Source organism: Stegodyphus dumicola, chromosome 5 (genome assembly GCF_044657685.1).
Source record: "Stegodyphus dumicola isolate Sdum_Otavi_A_Nest chromosome 5, ASM4465768v1".
Lineage (NCBI taxonomy): Eukaryota > Metazoa > Arthropoda > Arachnida > Araneae > Eresidae > Stegodyphus > Stegodyphus dumicola.
Genome location: NC_140772.1, coordinates 16,242,274 through 16,262,225, shown reverse-complemented (window position 1 = coordinate 16,262,225; position 19,952 = coordinate 16,242,274). Strand labels below are relative to the sequence as shown.

At 29.8% G+C, this 19,952-nt stretch overlaps 2 protein-coding genes across 4 annotated transcripts in view; one reads left to right on the top strand and one right to left on the bottom strand.

Moving 5' to 3' along the window:
• Positions 1-5,671, top strand: part of LOC118191726 (KH domain-containing protein akap-1-like) — a 113,068-nt gene extending 107,397 nt beyond the window's left edge. The window contains exon 9 of the mRNA XM_035362560.2: positions 3,857-5,671. Coding sequence (XP_035218451.1) covers positions 3,857-3,925 — 69 coding nt within the window. The 3' untranslated portion in view covers positions 3,926-5,671. The remainder of the gene's footprint in view (positions 1-3,856) is intronic.
• An 8,563-nt stretch (positions 5,672-14,234) lies between these two features.
• LOC118191727 (RNA-binding protein 5-like) overlaps positions 14,235-19,952 on the bottom strand; it is a 78,647-nt gene continuing 72,929 nt past the window's right edge. For all 3 annotated transcript variants that reach the window (XM_035362561.2, XM_035362564.2, XM_085816468.1), the window contains 4 exons: positions 19,376-19,601; positions 17,188-17,399; positions 16,570-16,598; positions 14,235-14,900 (listed from right to left, as the gene is read on the bottom strand). In XM_035362561.2, the coding sequence (XP_035218452.1) occupies positions 14,897-14,900; positions 16,570-16,598; positions 17,188-17,399; positions 19,376-19,601 (471 nt within the window). In that variant the 3' untranslated portion in view covers positions 14,235-14,896. The remainder of the gene's footprint in view (positions 14,901-16,569; positions 16,599-17,187; positions 17,400-19,375; positions 19,602-19,952) is intronic.

Genomic DNA, 19,952 nt, shown 5'->3' with positions numbered 1-19,952 from the left:
GGCCGCGCTAGCCCCGCCCCTAGCGGACACAGACGGAAACGTAATCTACTTCCTGGATGGCCCTCGTATATATTATATTGGTATCAACAACTATAGACCACCTGTTAAGAAAGCATAAAACGGAATTAAGATATTCACCGACTTGCTTAACTGTTTAAGGATGAAATTATTTTTTAATTATCCGCCAAAAATTTGCTATTTTTTAATTATTGATTGTAAAAAAACCTAATATTCATATTTATAAAACCAAAATATTTTTGTCAGTAAGAACCAAATTTGGCAAAAAATATTTAATCAAAAGGTAAAAAAATTCATAAGGAGAGTTAACTCTTAAGTTGGCTACGGAGTCACTAAAGAACATATACAGCGTTCTCTTATTACCTAAGCAATATTTATAGTTTAGTGGCACCATCTATTGACCAACAACTTAACTAAAGTCTGTCACAAATGTTAAATAATTTGGGATTGTGAGGGGAAAATGATTGCTTCAGCCTGTAATGGAGCACGAGACATTATTCTAAAATATTTTGTCATGCTCTGGAGGAAACCCATGTATTTTTTTAAATATACTTGGTTATATATATCTTTGGCTGAACATAAATGAGTTTGATAAGTTTGATACAGTTAAGTCAGTCGAAATTATCTCAGAATAAAGGAAATTGCATACATTTATGTACAGTTTACCCATGGCTGTGACCCATCCTAAGCTGTGGTCCTGATAAAATTTTACCTGGTTTTCTGATAAACCTTGGTCAAGAGTCTTGATAAATGTAAGATCGAGTTTTTTCAAGTTGAGTTGTTGGTAAATTATACAATAACTATGGCAAAGTAGCTGCTGCTCCTTTAGCTGTAGAGGAAATTGGCAAGAGAATTGAATCAAATATTGTTTTCCTTATTGACTTAAAAAAAATTTGACTTCCAGACTATTCTCGACTTTTTTGGGGAAGTGGATAACATCACTTCACAATAAATCTCCAGCCGTTGTGGCATTATTGGAAAGAACCTGGCAGATGGCTTAGCAAAAAACTGGTTCTGATTGTTGATTTTTTACTATCATTAGACTTCCAGCATTAAACTGGATCACTGAAAAACTTCTTTGAAGAATGGGTTGAGAAGAAGTTATGGTGTTCCATGTTGAAAACTCTTTCCACATATAACCCTCAAAAATCTGTTGTTGTAAAAAATGTTTCTCTCAGAACTGCCATGACTATTTGCAAAAATATCTCCATCGTATGGTATTCGTAAACTCGCCATTATGTGGCCTGGCTGACATTACTAGCAAATATGTCTGCAGTTAATTGCCCTGATATTAATGAAGTTGCAAATAGTAATTTTGCAGATGTTAACATTTTACTTCTCTCTGTGCTTTATTGAGCTACTTGACATAGACTAGGCTCTGGTGCAAGTTAAAAAAAAAAAAAGATTGCTTGGTTTCCAAATTAAATGTATGGTTGTGAAATTCGATATACACAGTTATTTTGTACAGCTAAAGTTGTCTGTTGGCAAAACGTTTCAGTTCTTAACCTAAATACTTTATTCATCTGTGTTAAATGGCTAGAATCATTTATAATGAAAACCTCATTCATAAAGTTACAGGTGCAGAAAGTTTCACACATTTTTGTTTCAAACTGAAATAGTATAGTTTTGTCTTCTATTATGATCGTACAAGAAATTTATTTTGAGGTCCCAGTGAACATTATTGTGGTTAAAACACTTAGGCTAAAATGTTGTCGTTAGTTTAGATATTAATGAAAGTATATGTAATTGATATTTTTTAAGCTTTAAATGTAAGAACTTCTTTTTAAAATTTATACACATGACTTTCACTGTTATGTTTGATGTGACATACAAAATCTTAGCATTATCACAGTTTACAACAATTAGAAAAACATGAAAATATCATGTAAGTGGCAGTGCTATTAATGTTTCTTACGAAAGTCCGTTCCTGGATTTAGGTGTGTGAATTTCAGTATAAAATAGTCTTTCCATATCATTTTTAAATTGTATACAGATAAACAGTTTTTGTATATTTATTATCCTTTTTATATGATTACTCCAGTTTTTTTCTCATTCAGCATATTGTATGTCATTAGGTTTTTTTTTTGTGTGGTGAGGTTAAAAAATTCATAATCTATTTCTTGGGAATTTTCAAGAAATTTAAAAAAAAAAAAAAAAGAAGCATTATATTACAATTAAATTTGGTTTGCAGGGTATCAGTTTATTATACCTCACAACAGATTAATAGGGGAAATAAAGAGATTAATCAATGTTTAGAGAATTAAAAAAAATGCAATGTTAATTAAAATTACTAATATTTTCATGTTTTCTTTCTTGAAGTTTTAAATTTAAAACACTTTTTAGGCCAAATAAAACAGATTATGGAAAACAAAGTGTGATGAAATGAGCTATCATTTTTTCTAATTTGCATGTATGAAATGAAAGTTATGAGAATTTAAAAATATAAGAAGTAAGAGATTGAATAGTGTATGCATTTAGACCTATCTATCTAGATCTCTGCTCCCTTGGTGTGCTCTTTTATTTTCATAAAATATGAAAACTGTTATTGTAATAAGACTGAAAATTCAAAAATGCATTTTGTCTATTTTATTATCAAGTCTTGTGAAAAAACATTAAAGGTATCTTTCCATCAGTTACTAACGTATGTACAGTAGATACGCCACTGATACACGTATTTATAGTAGAACTCCAACTATCCAAATCGCTTGTCTACATACACTTTAATTAATTCCTGTATGGATTGAAGATAGGAGAAAAAAATATTTTTAAAGAAAAGAGGTTTTTATTAATTAAAATGAAAAGGCAACATTTTTACGTATACATCATGTTGCATACCGTAGAGTACTTACAAGTGCTGAAAGTCATTGTTTGCTGAATATCTCAGTCAAAGTAAGCTGTTTGAGAAAATAAGATGACCGTCTTCATCCGTTTTCGGGCAGCAAAGCCATGTGTCCACTTGGCAATGAGAAGGTGCATGTGGTCACACTCAGGTTGACAGTTCATCCACTTAATCATCAAGTGCAAAGAAGAGAAGGTAATCTGAGATGAGCAGTGTATATTCATTCTTGCCAGTTTGTAATACATTTATCTAAATGCTGCCTTGCTAGTATGGAACACAAAAATTGTGAATGCCTATGAGATTATTTTACCCACAATTAGTTTGTAATTCTGCTAAAAAAGGGGAAGTAGGTATTCAGTAACTTAGATAAACTAGTAAAACTAAGGTTGACTACTTTGAATAATCCCAAGGTAATGGACTTGACATGAAGTGGAAGACAAATTATTTTTGATTTGTTAAATTTATATCTAAAAATTTCAGTTGGTTTTTTTATATTTTAAATTGTAGAAATATATTTATAATCATCTTTATGCAGTGCATTGCTCAAATTAAACTTTAAATATTAATTTATCTTGAATTTTCTTTTGGGAGAGCATATGTAAGCAAAATTTTAAAATGGACCATATATACCACCTCACCTGCATAAGAATAAATATTTTCAAATACACATGTATGGCTTGATTGATCCGAAGAGTGAAGAAGTGATTGACCTTTGACTTCCTTAGATGTTTATTAGCAAAAGGTAGAAAGTAGTTTTGGAAAAGTGTTCTTTGATCTTTTTAAAGTTTAATTTGTAGAAACTTGGGTAATTAGAAGGTCATTGAAAGATTTTCCAAGATTAAATCTATTAGCTTAATTCACCAATAGGAATGTATATTGTGGCTCAAATTGATCTACTCTTGTAACTGAATTTATAAAGTTCCTCTCAAATATTGTGTATTGATATTTTATGTTACATTTTAATACAGTTTTATATTTTGAAATTATATTTTTTTTCAGAGTATATTCATCAATCGGGAATTGGTGATGAGAGGTCTAGCAAGATGGATAGCTTATTCTCCTCATTAAAGTCGTCTATCTGCAGAAGAAACTCATTAAGTTAAATAAAATTTGCTTTGCAATGAAATTCTTATATATCTTGCTTTATCAGTGTTAAGTATGTATTTGTATTCAAACGTAAGAATCGTTTGCTTGGGATTGGTGAGTTGTCCTTTTTTTTAGCAATTTGAAAATTTGGACTATTTAATCATATTAAAGTATGTGTATTTAATTTGTTTATTTGGTACACATAATGGGTTTCTTCTGTACTTTGAAGAGTAGTTTTATATCAAAAAGACATTACCATTTGACTGCATTTATTGCATTTTTGTTGAGTTTTTATATCAGTAGTTCTTGATAATTTTAAGCAATGTAATCAAAATTTTGAACTGTATTTAAATTTCAGCATGAGCATTTTTTTGCTTTTGAGAATTTTTTTTTTAATAAAAAATTTTAATCTTCAGTTTTCTTTGTTTATTAAGAATTGGCTTTTCAAATTTTGAAAAGAAACTCCAGTTTGAGATTAAATCTAAATTGATTACTAATTATTTGTGTAAAAGTTTGATTTGAAAAAAATTTGAGTGCATATTGAGCAGATTCCTTTTTGTGACTTTAGCTGTGTAGTAAAGTGATTTGATATTTTCATGAGACAGATTATATTGTACATTAAGCTGTGAAAAGTGTGGTGATATTTCATGACTGCATAATAAAATCAAATATATTGATTTGTATATATTGTTTCTGTATAAATATTCAATTTCATATTTTTTTGACATTTATGTTTGGGTATGCTGCTCAACTTTTTTTTCTTTTGTGTTTTCACTGTGCGTACAAATTCATGTGAATGACTCGTTGATTTTTAACAGAAGATAAATTAATCTTTGTTAAGTTAATCATGCAATCAGTTTGGTAATTTTTCCAAAACTGAGCTTTATTTATATTCAATGCTTTGATATTTTAGGAATAATCTTGCAGTCTGTAGTACTTTGTTTTTAAACTGAATGAACACAAACATACCTCTCACTTAAGATAGATTTTATGGAAAACATATTAACTTTCAGACAATACTGATTTGAAATGAGAAATTGGTTGTAAAATTCTCTTGTTCTAATATTAATTAAAAATAATTTATGGACTGTTTCTTCATCATGGATTTCATACATTTGTTGCTCGATAGTGTTGAGATGTACACGTTATAACTCTGTATTAAAGTTCCTAGTAAATTTATCACACCAAAAGAAATATTTAAATTTCAACATATATGCAGAAGAAAAAATACACTTCTGTATTATTTAATTTTGTGTACCCAAAAATTTGAAATTTTCATTATTTTAATTTCACATATGTTAAAACACTTGAAAAATTTTGATAAGATTATGTTTAAAAGTGCGCAAGCTGTTATACATATATAATATATATGGTATCAAATCAGCTGTTTAAAAGCAATTTATATACTGCATGCTCTATTTTTAGTGCTAGATTTGAGAATTTGAGTGTTTTGTGAAAATGTGAATTGTATTTTTCCTTCTGTAAACTGAATGATTGCTATGTTACATAATTTTTAAACTCATTTGTTAATGGATTTTTCTATTTTGAGATGTAGATGCATTACATGTTTGAATAACTCTCAGTAATTGCATTGTAAATAAGAAATTGACCATGTAATATGTTTGGGAGGTTTGCTTATGGTTACTGAAGTAATACATTTTGGTTGCATTTTAATTTGTATTTTGACATTTTCGAAATTAATAAAATTTGTTTCATTTTTGCCATTTATTTTTGATAATACAATTAAGATATTACTTTCTATTTACAAAAAGGTGGAAAACCATTCAAAAGTGAGAATTTGTCATTTACTTTCATTTAAGGTATTCACTCACGCATTTACCTCTCCTTTTTCTAATTTTATCATACAAAAATAGAGGAGAAAAAAATTTAGGTGAAGAATTTGTTTTCTAAAGGATCAAATTACAGTAGGAACATAACAAATGGAAAGTATTCATGGATAAATATGAGTATATATCTTGAAGTATTCCTTCCTAGGTATCAAATCAGTATATCTATGCTGCTAATATATCAGAAAAAGCCTGCAAGTTGTCATCGTCTTCATTACTATTGAATAATAATAATTTTAAAAGTATTTTGTTCCCATGTTCACTTGTGACTATGAAAGTTTTTAGTCACCTATAAAATGTGAATATTCATACAATAACTGAAAGTAATCAGTATTTTTTACACCTTTAATCAATGTTAGTATCAAGCACTTTATTTTGCTGTATGAAGTAGTAGTTTGAGGAAATATTCAGTGCTATAGCTGTTCCTCATTGTATTAATGATGCTTTAAGGGAAACTATTGAAATTTAATGCTGGAAAAGGATGTAAACTTTGACTTAAACCCCTTTATTTAAAGAAAAATTATTTTATTAACTAAAAATTAGCACTTTTACAAATATCAATTTGAAGTCAATATTTTAAAATTAAAAAGTATCCTAGAAATGTGTTTTCGAAATTTTAACACTACATCTTATGCAAACTCATGCCCTCCCTCTATGGTCATGGGTTTTGTGATATTTTGATGATCACAGCTATTGCCTTTCATTTCATCAGTATTTGGTCAGAGTAAAAAGTGAAGCAGTTTTCACTATGCCACTCAAAATAAAAATATCTTTTTATAATGAATTAACTTTAAATAGTAACTAATATCTTCAGTTACTATTTCATAAATGCAAATGATTCAAAATACTTTCATGTAAAAAAAAAGTTTTATTATTTGTACTTTCTAATAAATAGAAAAAATACTCTAATCAGTTTCCCTAACCATTAAATAATACTTAAACCAGATCACTAATCATTGATTGCAAACCATGAATTAATGCAATTCTGCACAGTGGAATTATTTTGGGAGAACTTTACGCTCATATTTTGTAGTATTAGTTTGACAATAGCCAATTAAATTGCTCGCATGTCTGCAAGTGCAAAAACTACTTAAATTTTCTGGCACCTTTTTTTAACAGAAGTAATAACTATTTCAATTTCCTTGAGATATTTTATAACTTTCAGCAGACTTTTAAACACTAGAAGCATTTACTTCTAAATGTACGAAGTAGCATGTTCCTTAAACTAGGGTTAATGCAAGTCCGTGATAACTTGGAGAAAAGATTCAAAATGTTTATGAAGTGGGTTAAAATCTTCATTACCTACACACTAATACATCAGCATTGGAAAAACTTTAATCTATCGCAATAGTATACCCAGATAAATTCCATTCAAGCTGAATCTTTCATAGATTAACTCTAACAATGTAGTAAGTGTATAAAAAAATCCCCCCCCCCGAGTCCTTACAAGGAAATAACTGAAAATATCATGATTAGCAATGTAAAAGGAAAGAAAAACATCAAAAAGTTATCGATAAGAAGTTAAAAAAATATATTCCTTGGAAACTGAAAATTTCAAGATTTTATACTAAAAAATATAGCAGTAATACAGGAAAAAGGATTAAAAATGAGGATATTCAAGTAAACATCGGAAAAGAAAATGCATAGAATTTTCAGGAAATATTCGTTTACTTTCTAATTTTATTAAATCATTGTAACAGGGTTCGTACACATTTCTGCTCACGGAAATTAAGTACTTTTAAGGACCATTCATGAAAAAATTAAGGATCTATAAGCAAATGGGAACTGAATAAATTCAATTAAAAATATTATCTATGCTGAACTTTCGTAATACCATTTTAAAAATAAAATAGATTCATAAGTATGATGCATTAGTATTAAATATACTTATTATTAGTAAGTTTGAGAATGAAGTTTATGAAATTTATCATTAAATATTTTACACTCATACTAACTGGACATATTTGAAAGAAGATAAGTGACATTTTATTTAGGTTTTTACTAACAGTTAGCTTTGATTTTTTTTTAATGTCTCATTTTGTCACATACTTGCTCACTCTATGAGTTTAGTAAATAGTAAGTAGATTTTATGTCAAGTGGCATAGTTTAACCTATGTAAATCACAATTAGCATGATCCAAAACAAAAGACTGGCTGTTGTTGCTGTTCCTGCTTGCATAGGAGAGACCTGATGTAAGCACGGTTTGCAATTTTGAAAGTTAGCTGAGGTCTGTCTGATGAAGTTAATGTCGTAGCTTCTTGTAGAGTTCCAGGGATTGTAACTCAGTTAATATAGTTTAAGGTCGTAATAATCCACTAAAGCACCAGAGGTGACAAGTTGTTTTGCATTATTTTAAGTCTCACTAGATGCGAAGAATAAGTTTTACATGAATTTTTACATTTTTGTGTTTTATCTTGTGACCACGGTAAGGGTTAATGAAAGGCAATAACTCTCTTTAAAATGCAGAGATAATCTTTAAAGGTGATCAGTTAGTTATAAGTAATTAACATGGTCACTATTGAATTTTATTTTTTAACAATATTTGTTAAAAAAAGGCCCTATCAAAATCTAATAAAATTTCACAATTTAAAATACATGTAATTTATGACATTGATTCTTAAGCAATATTAGGATAATTACACATTAAAAGCTGTAAAACATTTGTTTTGTAACAACACTCAACAAAATATTTATCCTTCATTTTAATTTGAAGCCTTCCCAAACATTTTGGCTATTTTCTATAGATTGCCTTTTCTTTAAGCATCTTTTCTAAAAATTGGATTTGTCTCAATATGCAAACCAATGCTCTCGCAAGTTTTTACGTGCTTTATCTCCTAACTTGTCAACCTCTCCACAATATACCTATGAGGGTTTACTTGATCTGGTAAAAGTTAAATAGTCCAAAACCCTCCGGACAGATGTGAAGCAAATTATCGCTATATCTGAAAGTAACTACAAAGATTTAAATAAGCTTCTTATTTAAAAAGAAGAACATAACAATTACAGCTCATGGTGATGTGATTAAACAAGAAGAATCAAATGCAAACTAAAAATATGGACTAATCATAAAGACTATATAATTTCATTTTAAGCTGACTCAGTAACTCTATTGTCATAACAAATTCAAACATCGGCAGCGAAAATGTAAAGACGAATAATTGCAAATTATCAGGGCTGGCAGGAACTAATGCAGGGAGCAAGTGGAGGTCAGAAAGACATTCTTTTCTTGCACTCCAAAAACCTGTTTAAGTGATTTGCATTCTGGTGAGAAAATAGAAATGGAAAATTATAGTAAAGGCTGAAATTGTAAACAACTAGGTAATTTACATAATATCTGTCATATCTCTGAAGAATAATTTTCCTTTCTCTTAATGTATTCAGTTTTTTTCTTTCACGTTTCCTTTTCATTTTACAGTTTTTGGATTTAATTAAAGATTTCTGTTATTCTAAAAATACTAAATGCATTTACAATGTATAGAGAAAGCTGCTAATTTTATAGTAATAGGAACATTCAGAAGAAATATGCAATATTTATGGTAAGGTCCGGTTACAGAGCTGGTGTGGCAGAATTTTTTGAATTTATTCACACATCAAGCAACAAAATCTAGAAATGCCAAAACTTCTAGAATTTAGAACAGGCATTGGAAGCAAAATTTACAAAGGCACCAAGCAGCACAATTTGGTGGGTATGATGCATTAAGACATATTAGATGAATTGTTTAAATTGTTAGTTTTCAATTTCTTTATTAATAAAAAAATTATTTTCTATAATGCCTGTCCATATGATAAGATTAGAAGCATTTTTGATATTTTATGCTTGTGTCTAGTGAAAAATATAAGAATAAGAGAATAAAGGGAAGATAAAAATATTAAGAAAAAGATTCTAGTATCAGAACTAAAATATTCAACTATTATGTTTTTGTAAGAAATTATGTATTAATACCATGGAGACATTTTTCATTTTACCACATTTTTCTGGAATCTTCCAGAATAGTGGGTCTATAAATCTTGCTTTCAAATCTTTCCAAGCTGTAATGTCTAAAATCCAAAAGAAAAATTACCCCTGGCAATTCAGTAACAGCAAAAAAGCCAGAAATATTTAAAAAAAAAAAAAAAAAAGATAAAAAATGTCTAAAATTAATTTTATAGAGAAAACTGATGCATATTCTGAGACAATTACATGAGGAAACTCTTACCAGGAAATAAAAATGCTTTATTTTAATGTTATTTCTTAAAAGTAATTACAATATATTACCATTATTTTAATGAAACTTATCAATGTTACAATGTTCTAAAAACGTTGAAAAATTCCCAGATCTCGGAATTAAAAATTTTCAATAGAAACTGATCTTAAAATCGCCAATGTTGATAAGACTCCAAATTTAGAGCTATTTAATAAATGAATTCACATCCCCAAAAGCAAAAAGTTGTTTAACCCTTTCATGGGCCATTTATTTCTCTTTTGAATTTCTCCTGTTTTTTTATGTTTTATTATCAACTAACAATAGCATTTAAGGGAATATATTTTATTTTGCCAAATTTTTTGTTTACATTTAAATTCTAGGGGTGGGAAGTATACTTCCCACGGGACATTTTATGGTCATAGAGAAAATTCAATTTAAAGGCGATTATTTGCCGTGAAAAGATGAGAAACATATTGCGATGCACAAGGGTACATCACATACTGCAAACATATATCGGGTCCTCTTTTCTTGGGCCTTTGTGCTACATCGTCTATAGTTGGAAACCATCTTCGGCATATGATTTCCCACATTGGCTAAGCGTATATTATCTGGAACTGCACACGTTTTTGCTCGGAAGCTAGCAGGACGGCCTTTCCTTTTTTGAGGAATATCCGTCTATTAGTTGACGAGCTATACAGAATGTTAGCTGGTCTAAATTTCTGTTTCTCTTGTTTACTTGCCACAGTATAAAACTATTTACGATGCCAAGGTCAATAAGAAAATCAAAAATACAATGTTGGATACTTTCTACAGATCTTCCTCCTATTTGGTAACTTTCTTTTCTTTGATCGAAGCAATCAACCCCTCCCATGATATCGTTATATACGGTGACAGCTTTAGGACAAGGTACTTCTGCTTTAGTACTGTCCTTTTGTGTACGATTTACAGATGTAATAATCATTGAATTGTGTGCAATAGTCAACAATGTAACAGTCTTTTTGTCTATCCACTTTATTGCTTCTTTTGCGGCCTCACAGTCTCCACAGAAAACAGACCACTTATAAGTAGACTTTTTGCAAGCCTAAAAGATGTCAAAGAATTATCATAGGCTATAAGATGATCTGTCTGTTTCACATCTTCTGTTAGTTCAGTTTGTTTCCCATAAACTCCATATTTTATCCTTAAGTTTCTTTTCCACAATAAATTTCAAATTTTTGAATATATCCAGTCTTAGAGTCTGCTAAACACCACACCTTGAAACCTCTTTTTATAGGCTTCATTGGCATATACTGCTTCAATGAAGTTCTCCCTTTGAAAGCTATCATACATTCATCTATTCATAATGTTGACGAAGGTTCGTAGACTTTATGGTATGGAATAACGAAGGTTCGTAGACTTTATGGTTAGGTATGGAATCATTGAGGTGTGAGAGGATTGGTCTGAGTTTATCATGCCTAACTTGCCCACATGGATTTGTGCTGTTATCGTTTACATGTAAAGTCTCAGTTATTTTTTTGAACCTCTTTGCGATTATTATTCTTGCTACTGATTGAACATTAAGAATACGGTCTGTGCTCCAATAGTTTTTCAGCTCAGACAATTGATGTATGCCCATGAGTATATGCATACCTACCCATGCTTTCAATTCTTCTTATGTGATTTCTTTCCAGTTCAGGATAATGTCTTTTGTGGTATGACCCAATCTCTTCCTTTTCTTAGGCTGCTTTGCATACGAGTTTCGTCAACAATATTCTGCAAAATTTCCTCGGTAAAAATCATGCCAATATAATCCTTTTCTTTCTCAGTAGAATTGAATGATATTTTCAAAAATATTCCAATTTTCCCAACATACCTATTGCACGTGGCTTTCATACACAATGCAATAGCACTTTCACTTTTCCCCCATTATTTATTATTCAATATTAGATAGTTACTGCAGAAATATACAAAATAAGAGAACATTATTATAATAAAAACGGTGTTTTACTTACAGTTGTAGCAGAATCGTATAGCAATGCAAATGTCAAATCAAAACAGGTGTCTCGGTGGAACAGATCTTGCACAACGCGTTCGAACTTTCAAAACAAATGTGGCAATTCTGTTTTCAATCGATTGAACACAGATGGCAGCACAATACTAAAGTGGGAATTACAGTTCCCAACATTATAATACCAAAGCCAATATATTATAGTGGGTTTCGTGCTTCCCACAGGTGTATTTCCCAGGATCACGTAGGTGGGAAGTAATCTTCCCATGGCCCACGAAAGGGTCAAGAGCTCTTAACTAGAAAAAATGAAATAATTTCAAACACTTTATGTTTCACAATTGCTCAGAAACTCTATCCCACCCTTTATATTAGAAATAGGAACAAATTATAACCCATAAAAGCATTCACCCATTCAAAAGATAACGATATTGATCAGAGAATTGCCAAAAGTATTCCTCCAAAATGCTAATTCACACTCAAAATGGCAGTTGTAAAAATAGTCAGAAATTTCAGATAATTAAAAATTATCGACCTTCTGACGATTCTGGCCGAAATTAAGGACTTTTATGGACCAAAAATCGATTTAAAAAAACTTAGGACTCTTAAGGACCGTACGAACCCTGTTGTAATTGAGCATACGTAAGATATAAAAGTGTAAAGCGAAAATACTAATTTTCTTCTAATAAACTTTTTGCTAATTTTCGGAAGTGAAAAATTAGGAAAAATTTTCACTACTTGGCAAACAATCAAATTTCACTAGAAATGGTTTGAAAAATGTCCAAAAAATAGAAAACATCCTCGACTATGATGTCTGAACGTGCTTGTTTCAAACAGAAATTCAAATTTTTACTGAAACATTGAATTTGAGCAATTTTCTTTAAAAATGCAATTAAAGGTTTACGTTAGTAAAATATTACTTAAATTTTCTAGCTGAAGTGAAATCTGACTTTCTTCAGATATTTGCATGATATGATACAGAATTAAAATTATGAGCAAGACCAGTGGCTATTTGTGCAATGCACGGTAGCTTAATGGTTAATTGGTTACTTCAAAGATATTAATTTGTGAGTCAGAATAATGACATTTCCCGCTAAAATACTGTCTTATCGTCTTCAGTAAATGAAAAAGTATGCAAAATAAAAATGTGGAAAAAGGCAAAACAGTAATGGCTCATTACTGTCATTAAAAGTACAATTCACTTGCAATAAGATGCTTGACCCAAACAAAACAATGAATGTCACACAAAAACTTAACAGAGCTGAGATGTTTCTATTCTCCAATGGCCTAGGAGTTAAATTATTTGGAGATTGTTTAACAGAAACAGCACATCAGTAATTTCTTTATAAATAAGCTTAATGACTTTATTATTATTTTTTTGAGAAAAAAAGGAATTTTCCAGCTAACTGAAAGCTGGCAAAAGTCATAGAATAAAATGTCGTTCGTTTCTTATGTCATTCAATGAAAGTTTATATTTTTGTATTGTTTCATAAATATTTATCATAAAAGAAAACTGCAGAACTTTTCGGATGACCCAATAATATTTAAGGATTTTTAAATTTTTCTCGTTTCTATACACATAATTACACAAAATTCTTAACCCGAAACTGAAATGGAATCCAAAAAGATTAAATTATGAAAAATTACATAACTTGCTCAAAACTTTCCATATTAGATAAGAAATAAATACTGAATAAACACAATGTATGGAAGCATGATAAATAAATGCATGGATACAGAATAAAGAATACCAATTTAAGCCAAGAAACACAATATTTCTCTTCCTTAAATAAAAATTTGTTATATTCCCTTCATACTATACTTCTATACTATCAGCATAATAGTTAATTTCTTTCTTTCAAAACAATTCTCTGAGTGATAGATTTCTTGCATCTCATGGTGTGTTTGCCCATAGATCAACCAACCTGAGACAAAGTCCCACAAATAGTGCACACACAAAATAATGCATTGCGAAAATTTCTTTTCCAGTCCGACAGCAATTCCACATACCTCTTTTTGTAATAAATCTACACCAAAATGTTAATACTTCTAATTGCCATGTACCAGAATTAAGTGACGCAATATAAAATGTCATGATCCTCATTATTAAAGTATTCAGTGATTATTATTGTTACACTAATGACTAATTAATTATATGTTAATTAGCTTGAAATGATGCCTACAAATTTATATGATCATTTTAAAGTTTAATTACCAGTTTTCTTTGCATTCTTCTCAATGATACATTGACTTCCATCAATAAATACGCAAAAACATACAAAGTATTCTTTTAATTACAAAATGAATAAAAAATAAAATCAAATCATCAACAAGAATCAGCAGGAAATTTTTTGTCACATGAAATAATGCTATAAAAACAAAATGATCACATTAGAATTTTCAATCACATCTAACATATGGTGGTGATGATCACACGATTAGTTCTAAATTCCATCTTGAACAGTAAGCCTGAGAGTTCTTGTGTCTCTTAGATATAACCTTCTGCCAGGCACAACTAATTTGTTTCATTATGCATAAATATGCAAATATCCAAGATCAGGATTGAATATCATGACTTGTTGCTTCAGTACAACAACCCTCTTATTGTATTGTAAACAGTTGCCAGTCACAGTTGTGATTTAATACAGTTAAGACTTTTCAGACACTCCAAAAATAAATTCAAGTACACTAGTATTATTAAATCTGCTAATTAGGTACTTTATTTTACATTTAGTTTGTAAATTGAGACTGTTTAGATATATTTTTGTTTTCATTTTAAATACTAAAGCACACTCGCATGTTACTTTCAATTTAAATACATGAATGTCATACATGAATATAGTAGTTCACAGTGCCTGATAGAGGGTTAAAACAGTCACAGCTACATCACTGTTTATGTATTTATTCCTATGTCCTGTTATACAGATGCATTTCACTGTCACCTGTCAAATGAAATGAGAATATCAGAATTAAATGAAATGAGAATATATATATATGAAATGAGAATATATATATATGAAATGAGAATATAAATGTTAAAATATAATTCAAAATAAATACTAAACAAATAATAATATATATAGGAATTGTACAGATACATAATTTAGTTGCAGATGTGAAAAACCTTTTAAAAAATATTTGAAAATTAGTTTTCATTAAAAACAAGTAAAAAAATATACAGCTACGGTGAGTCAGAAAAGTATGGTGCAAGGGCCAAATCGGGCTCGCCTTCACTTTTTATTCATTTTTTTTAAGTCCGATTTTTTAGCACGTTGTGCTGTGATTATTTACGAGTTGCGTTAATGCCGTTGATATGTTCTTGCCTTTAGGCTTGTCTCACCAGTTTCTTCAGATCAAAGCTCTCCCTGCACATTAAAGTACTCTGTGAGCCAATAGGCTAACCTACACATCTTGAAATTACTATTTATTATGTATTTCTGTTAAGCCAAACCCAAGTTGGGTCATTTGTTAATTTTATGATTAAATAAAGGGTTTTATACATTCTTCTGTTTTGTTAGTTTATTCATTACATGCCATTAACATCTCACTCTCAAATTCAAATGAGAAAAGTACACCTCGAATGTCGTGCCAGTTATTTAATTTCAAAGTTTTTATGCAATTAGCCGTGCAAAAAGAGTACAGTATACATCAAACTAAACATGGGACATGGTATTCAGATCTCACAGAAAATGAATGATCATTAAAATTGGGAAGTTTAAAACAGAATGTGTCATCCCATTTTTTTTTTTTTTGTGGTAAAAATGATAGTGAAATAGTAAATAAGGTCAGCTGGCAAATAGTCCATTTATTAGCCACAAAAGGGAAACCGTTTATCGATGGTGGATTAATTAAATTAAGTATGCTGTTATAACTGTTAGATGATGTGGACATCAGAGGCCACATCAAAAATCAATTAAAAGATAAGGGGAAAAATTTCAAATGGCTTCAGTTAACTCTTAATAAGCTGACACATATTACTGATATTGCCCAATTTTCAGTGCTTATTTGAGGGGTCAATGCTGAATTTGCAAATTATCTTCTATGAATAGACTGCATAGAACAACTACACTTGAAGATATCTTCAAGGAAGTTGAAAAACACTAACACAATACAATTTGCAATGAAATAAGTTAAAATGTGTCACAACTAACTGATGGTGGCAAAAAATATATGTGGAACAGGTGTAGTAGGCAGACAAATTTTTTACGAAGATGCTGCATATTTAAAACCTCTACTAATACAGCTCTTTGTGGAAAGCACTTTAATCCCACATGTGTTATTGAGCCAGTTGTAATGAATAACTTCATTTGCTCTTATATTCATTAGCAAATGACTATGGAAATTAGCATTTAGCACAGATGTGAGGTATTTCGATAAATTCAATTTAAAATTACATTTAAATGTATTACATTTTAAAAATGTAATACATTTAAATTGGTATTGTAACAAATTATTATTTAAATTTGTTATTTATTTAATTAATAATTAATTAATTAATTTAATTAATAATAATTAATAAATTATATAAAAAATTAAATTGTAACAAATTAAATAAAAATTTGCATTGTTAAAAAAAAGGTTTATTTTTAAATTTAAATAAACCAAACTTACGTATTTCCAGAAATCTTGGCTAAATTTTTCTGAAAGAAGAAGATCAATATAATTAGAATACATCTCACATAAAAACTAATAATATAGGACTTTTATATAAAAATTTTAATTTTTAACACTATGATGTAAAATTACAAATACGCTTGGATATCGAATTTCACACTCTCCATTTCCCCCTTAATCATAATATATAAAATTTCCCTCTATCATCTTATATAAATTTAGGCCATTCAATTTTGGGGGAAAAAAAAAAAAAAGATTTTACAATGATTCAAGGTTTAAAGGAATACACGGTTTTTGGCGTACAGAAATGAAACAGAAACTTTCCAAAAACAGATATTCGGTGCAAAGGAAGGTACCTTTATTAGTTAATATAATAAATAAAAAAATTCAAGAGAAATTTATTATATTGTGTGCAATATATTCACCGGATAAATAAATACAGTTTGTCCTTTCCCCCAAAGCTATATAACAAAACTCCAATTAGGAACAAGTAAATATATGCAGAATTTCAACAATTAGTTTGTTTTTCGTACCTAAATACACTATTTAAACATGATACAGTATTAATACAGTACAATATCATTTATTTCAATTTAACAGTGAAATTTTCCCTACCTTATGCAAGTCTGATAACTGCTGATGCCTTGATAATGCTTCTTTACTGGGAAACTGTCTTTTACATAATAGGCAAGCCATTTTAGACAGATCTACAAATTTAGATTCATCTATTCTGTTACTCTGAGGTTTTTTGACATCAGGCTGAGATGAATCTGGTTCTGTATCAGAGTCACTGTCATCACCGTATGAAACAAGAGTAGTCTTTGTCGCTGCAATAAGTACAAAAAATGTAACTTACAGATAAGATACCCTTTAATTTGTGATAAAGTTGAGATTTAAAATATTAAAAACTTCATATAACCATTCACTGAAATATATTTTTGAATATATAAAAAATAAAAATTGGTTCCACCACACTATGGGCAAAAAGCACTGTACCTCTTAGTAAAACCAAAATTACAGAACATAAATTTCCATCAATATGACAACCATAATCTCTAGAAAGAGTACAAAAGCTCCTCTATTGTAATCATGATGCTGCTCAAACTGATGGTTTCACGCACTGCTGCTTACATCTTGCATGTTAGATGTTTAAATGGTTTGCAAATGCAATAATTTGCATAATCAAGAGATACATGTGCTCACATGGCAACATGTTTGCGTCTTTACAGTGTGACTTTTTTTTTTGGTCAAGTAACATATTTACAGATTCTAATTATATTTTTTCTTAATTTCAAATACTCATTTAAAGGTATCCATTAATAGCATTGTTATTATACTATGTAAACGGAGTTATTGTTGATTATCAATTTATGTACACTTTCTTCCATAAAAACACATGCACCCAGAAAGAATTGATCCAAACTACGAAACTCAGCAGCAGCACAGTGCTCAAGTAGATAAAAAAATGATCAAAAAACTGGGATGAAAAAAATGTTTTATAAACAAGTAGCAATGCAAAGAGCTACCAGTTATACAAGGTAATACTCAGTTCGGCATGGGGGTCTATGAAGTTGCCAATGATGGATTGATGATGGATTATGCCACAAATGGTCAGCAAGCTGGGACATATTTATATAGCTGAATTTGCCTACCTAACATGTCCCAAAATGTTCAATACGGGGCAGGCCTGAAGACCCAGCAGGGAGGTCACGGATATTAACACATCAAAGACGTTAGGAAAGTCATGCTGATGTGGCCAAGTGTTGTCCTGCTAAAAAACAACCTGGTTGACCTGTTAGTATAGGCAGTACAATTGGCTGCAAATTGTTGTCAACATAGCTGTGAGCAGTCAGAGTACTTTGCAACACGACTAATCGTGAATTGCTGACAAATAGACAACGCGCAAAGCTGAGGTTGAGCACGGTGCCCGATTTGTATAATTTTCAGTTTTTTTTAAAAGAAAACAGATTGATATATTCATAAGGAGAAGAAAAGCGGGGGAAAAATACAAAACAATTTCTGAGAAATGCGGTGCTTTGTTCTTTAATGTGTCATATAACACTTTTTAAATAATTAAAATTTCTATTTTAAATTGCTACATGTTTTTTTCTGATATGTTGATAATATTTGTCGATTTACAATAAATATTGATTGTTTGTCTTCTAAACATGCATGGTAAATATAAATTGTTAGTCTTTTAAAAATATCATCAAAATATATCTTTTTCAGTTTTTCTAAAGGTAAATTTATCATTTCATCTGTAAAAAAAAATCGCTTAATTGAGTGAAGGTGGTTGCATTAATATGTTAAGTACCCTCTATCTTTGTGGTAAATTTTCACTGAGATACAGTCACTCAACTCTCTTTTGAAAAAACTAATCTTCACTGTTTTTATTCAATTGCTAAATTTTCAGTATTTCCAAGCAAATCCTGCCGAAGACATATAGATGACTACAGAGTCAAGAAATGAACGTTTGTGAAATAGCTAAAGTAAACACTTAATTAGCTTTCATTTCAGTTAATAAAATGAGATACTGTATTGCATTTGCTGTGAATTTTTAACATCTTTATTGCGATGAGGTCACATTAAAATAAAACTGCAGGTTCCTGAATTCTTACAGCATTTCATAGTTGAGGGTCAATTTTTTCCTGGGTGCACATGTTTTTTTGCAATAGAGTGTATTATAAACATACTGACTTGCAGATGATTATTGATTTACTGTGGGTTACCTACTAATATGCTTAGATAATAAACAGTAAATAAAGGAGAAAAAAGAGTTTATTATTTTAAATAGCATTCATACCTGATACACTTAATTTGCTATCTAATTCAGCCATTAGTGCATTTCGCTCAGCAAGTGTAGTCCGTTTTTCAAGAATAGCAAAGCCAGCATCAGCAGCAGCTGAATGCCTGGATATATCATTACTAATAGCAACGCTCTGAGTTACAGTAATTGGAGGACTGGCAACTATGCCCAATTTCGCATTTTCTTTCTTCTGATTTAATGTTTTGGCCCACTTTTCCATGTCCTAAAATAAGTAAATAAGTATTTAGAAAATACACTGCATTTAAGTAATATTTTTCACAAAAATTCTTTTACTAACTAAACTGGCAAAATGACATATTTAAAATTTAAATAATCTTCCATTGCAAGTATAATTTAACTCAAATGGATATTTGATTCATACACCTTAAATAAATAAATAAATAATAATAATAATAAAAACACAGATTCATTGCCAAAAACATCTTGATACTAAATCTTGCAAGCATTCAAAAACTCTAGAAGCTGACCTGGCTTCTTCTATAAAGACAAGACCTGTATTTCTTTTTCCTGTCTTTTTTTTTTTTTTTTTTTTTTTGTAAATGTTATCTTTTTT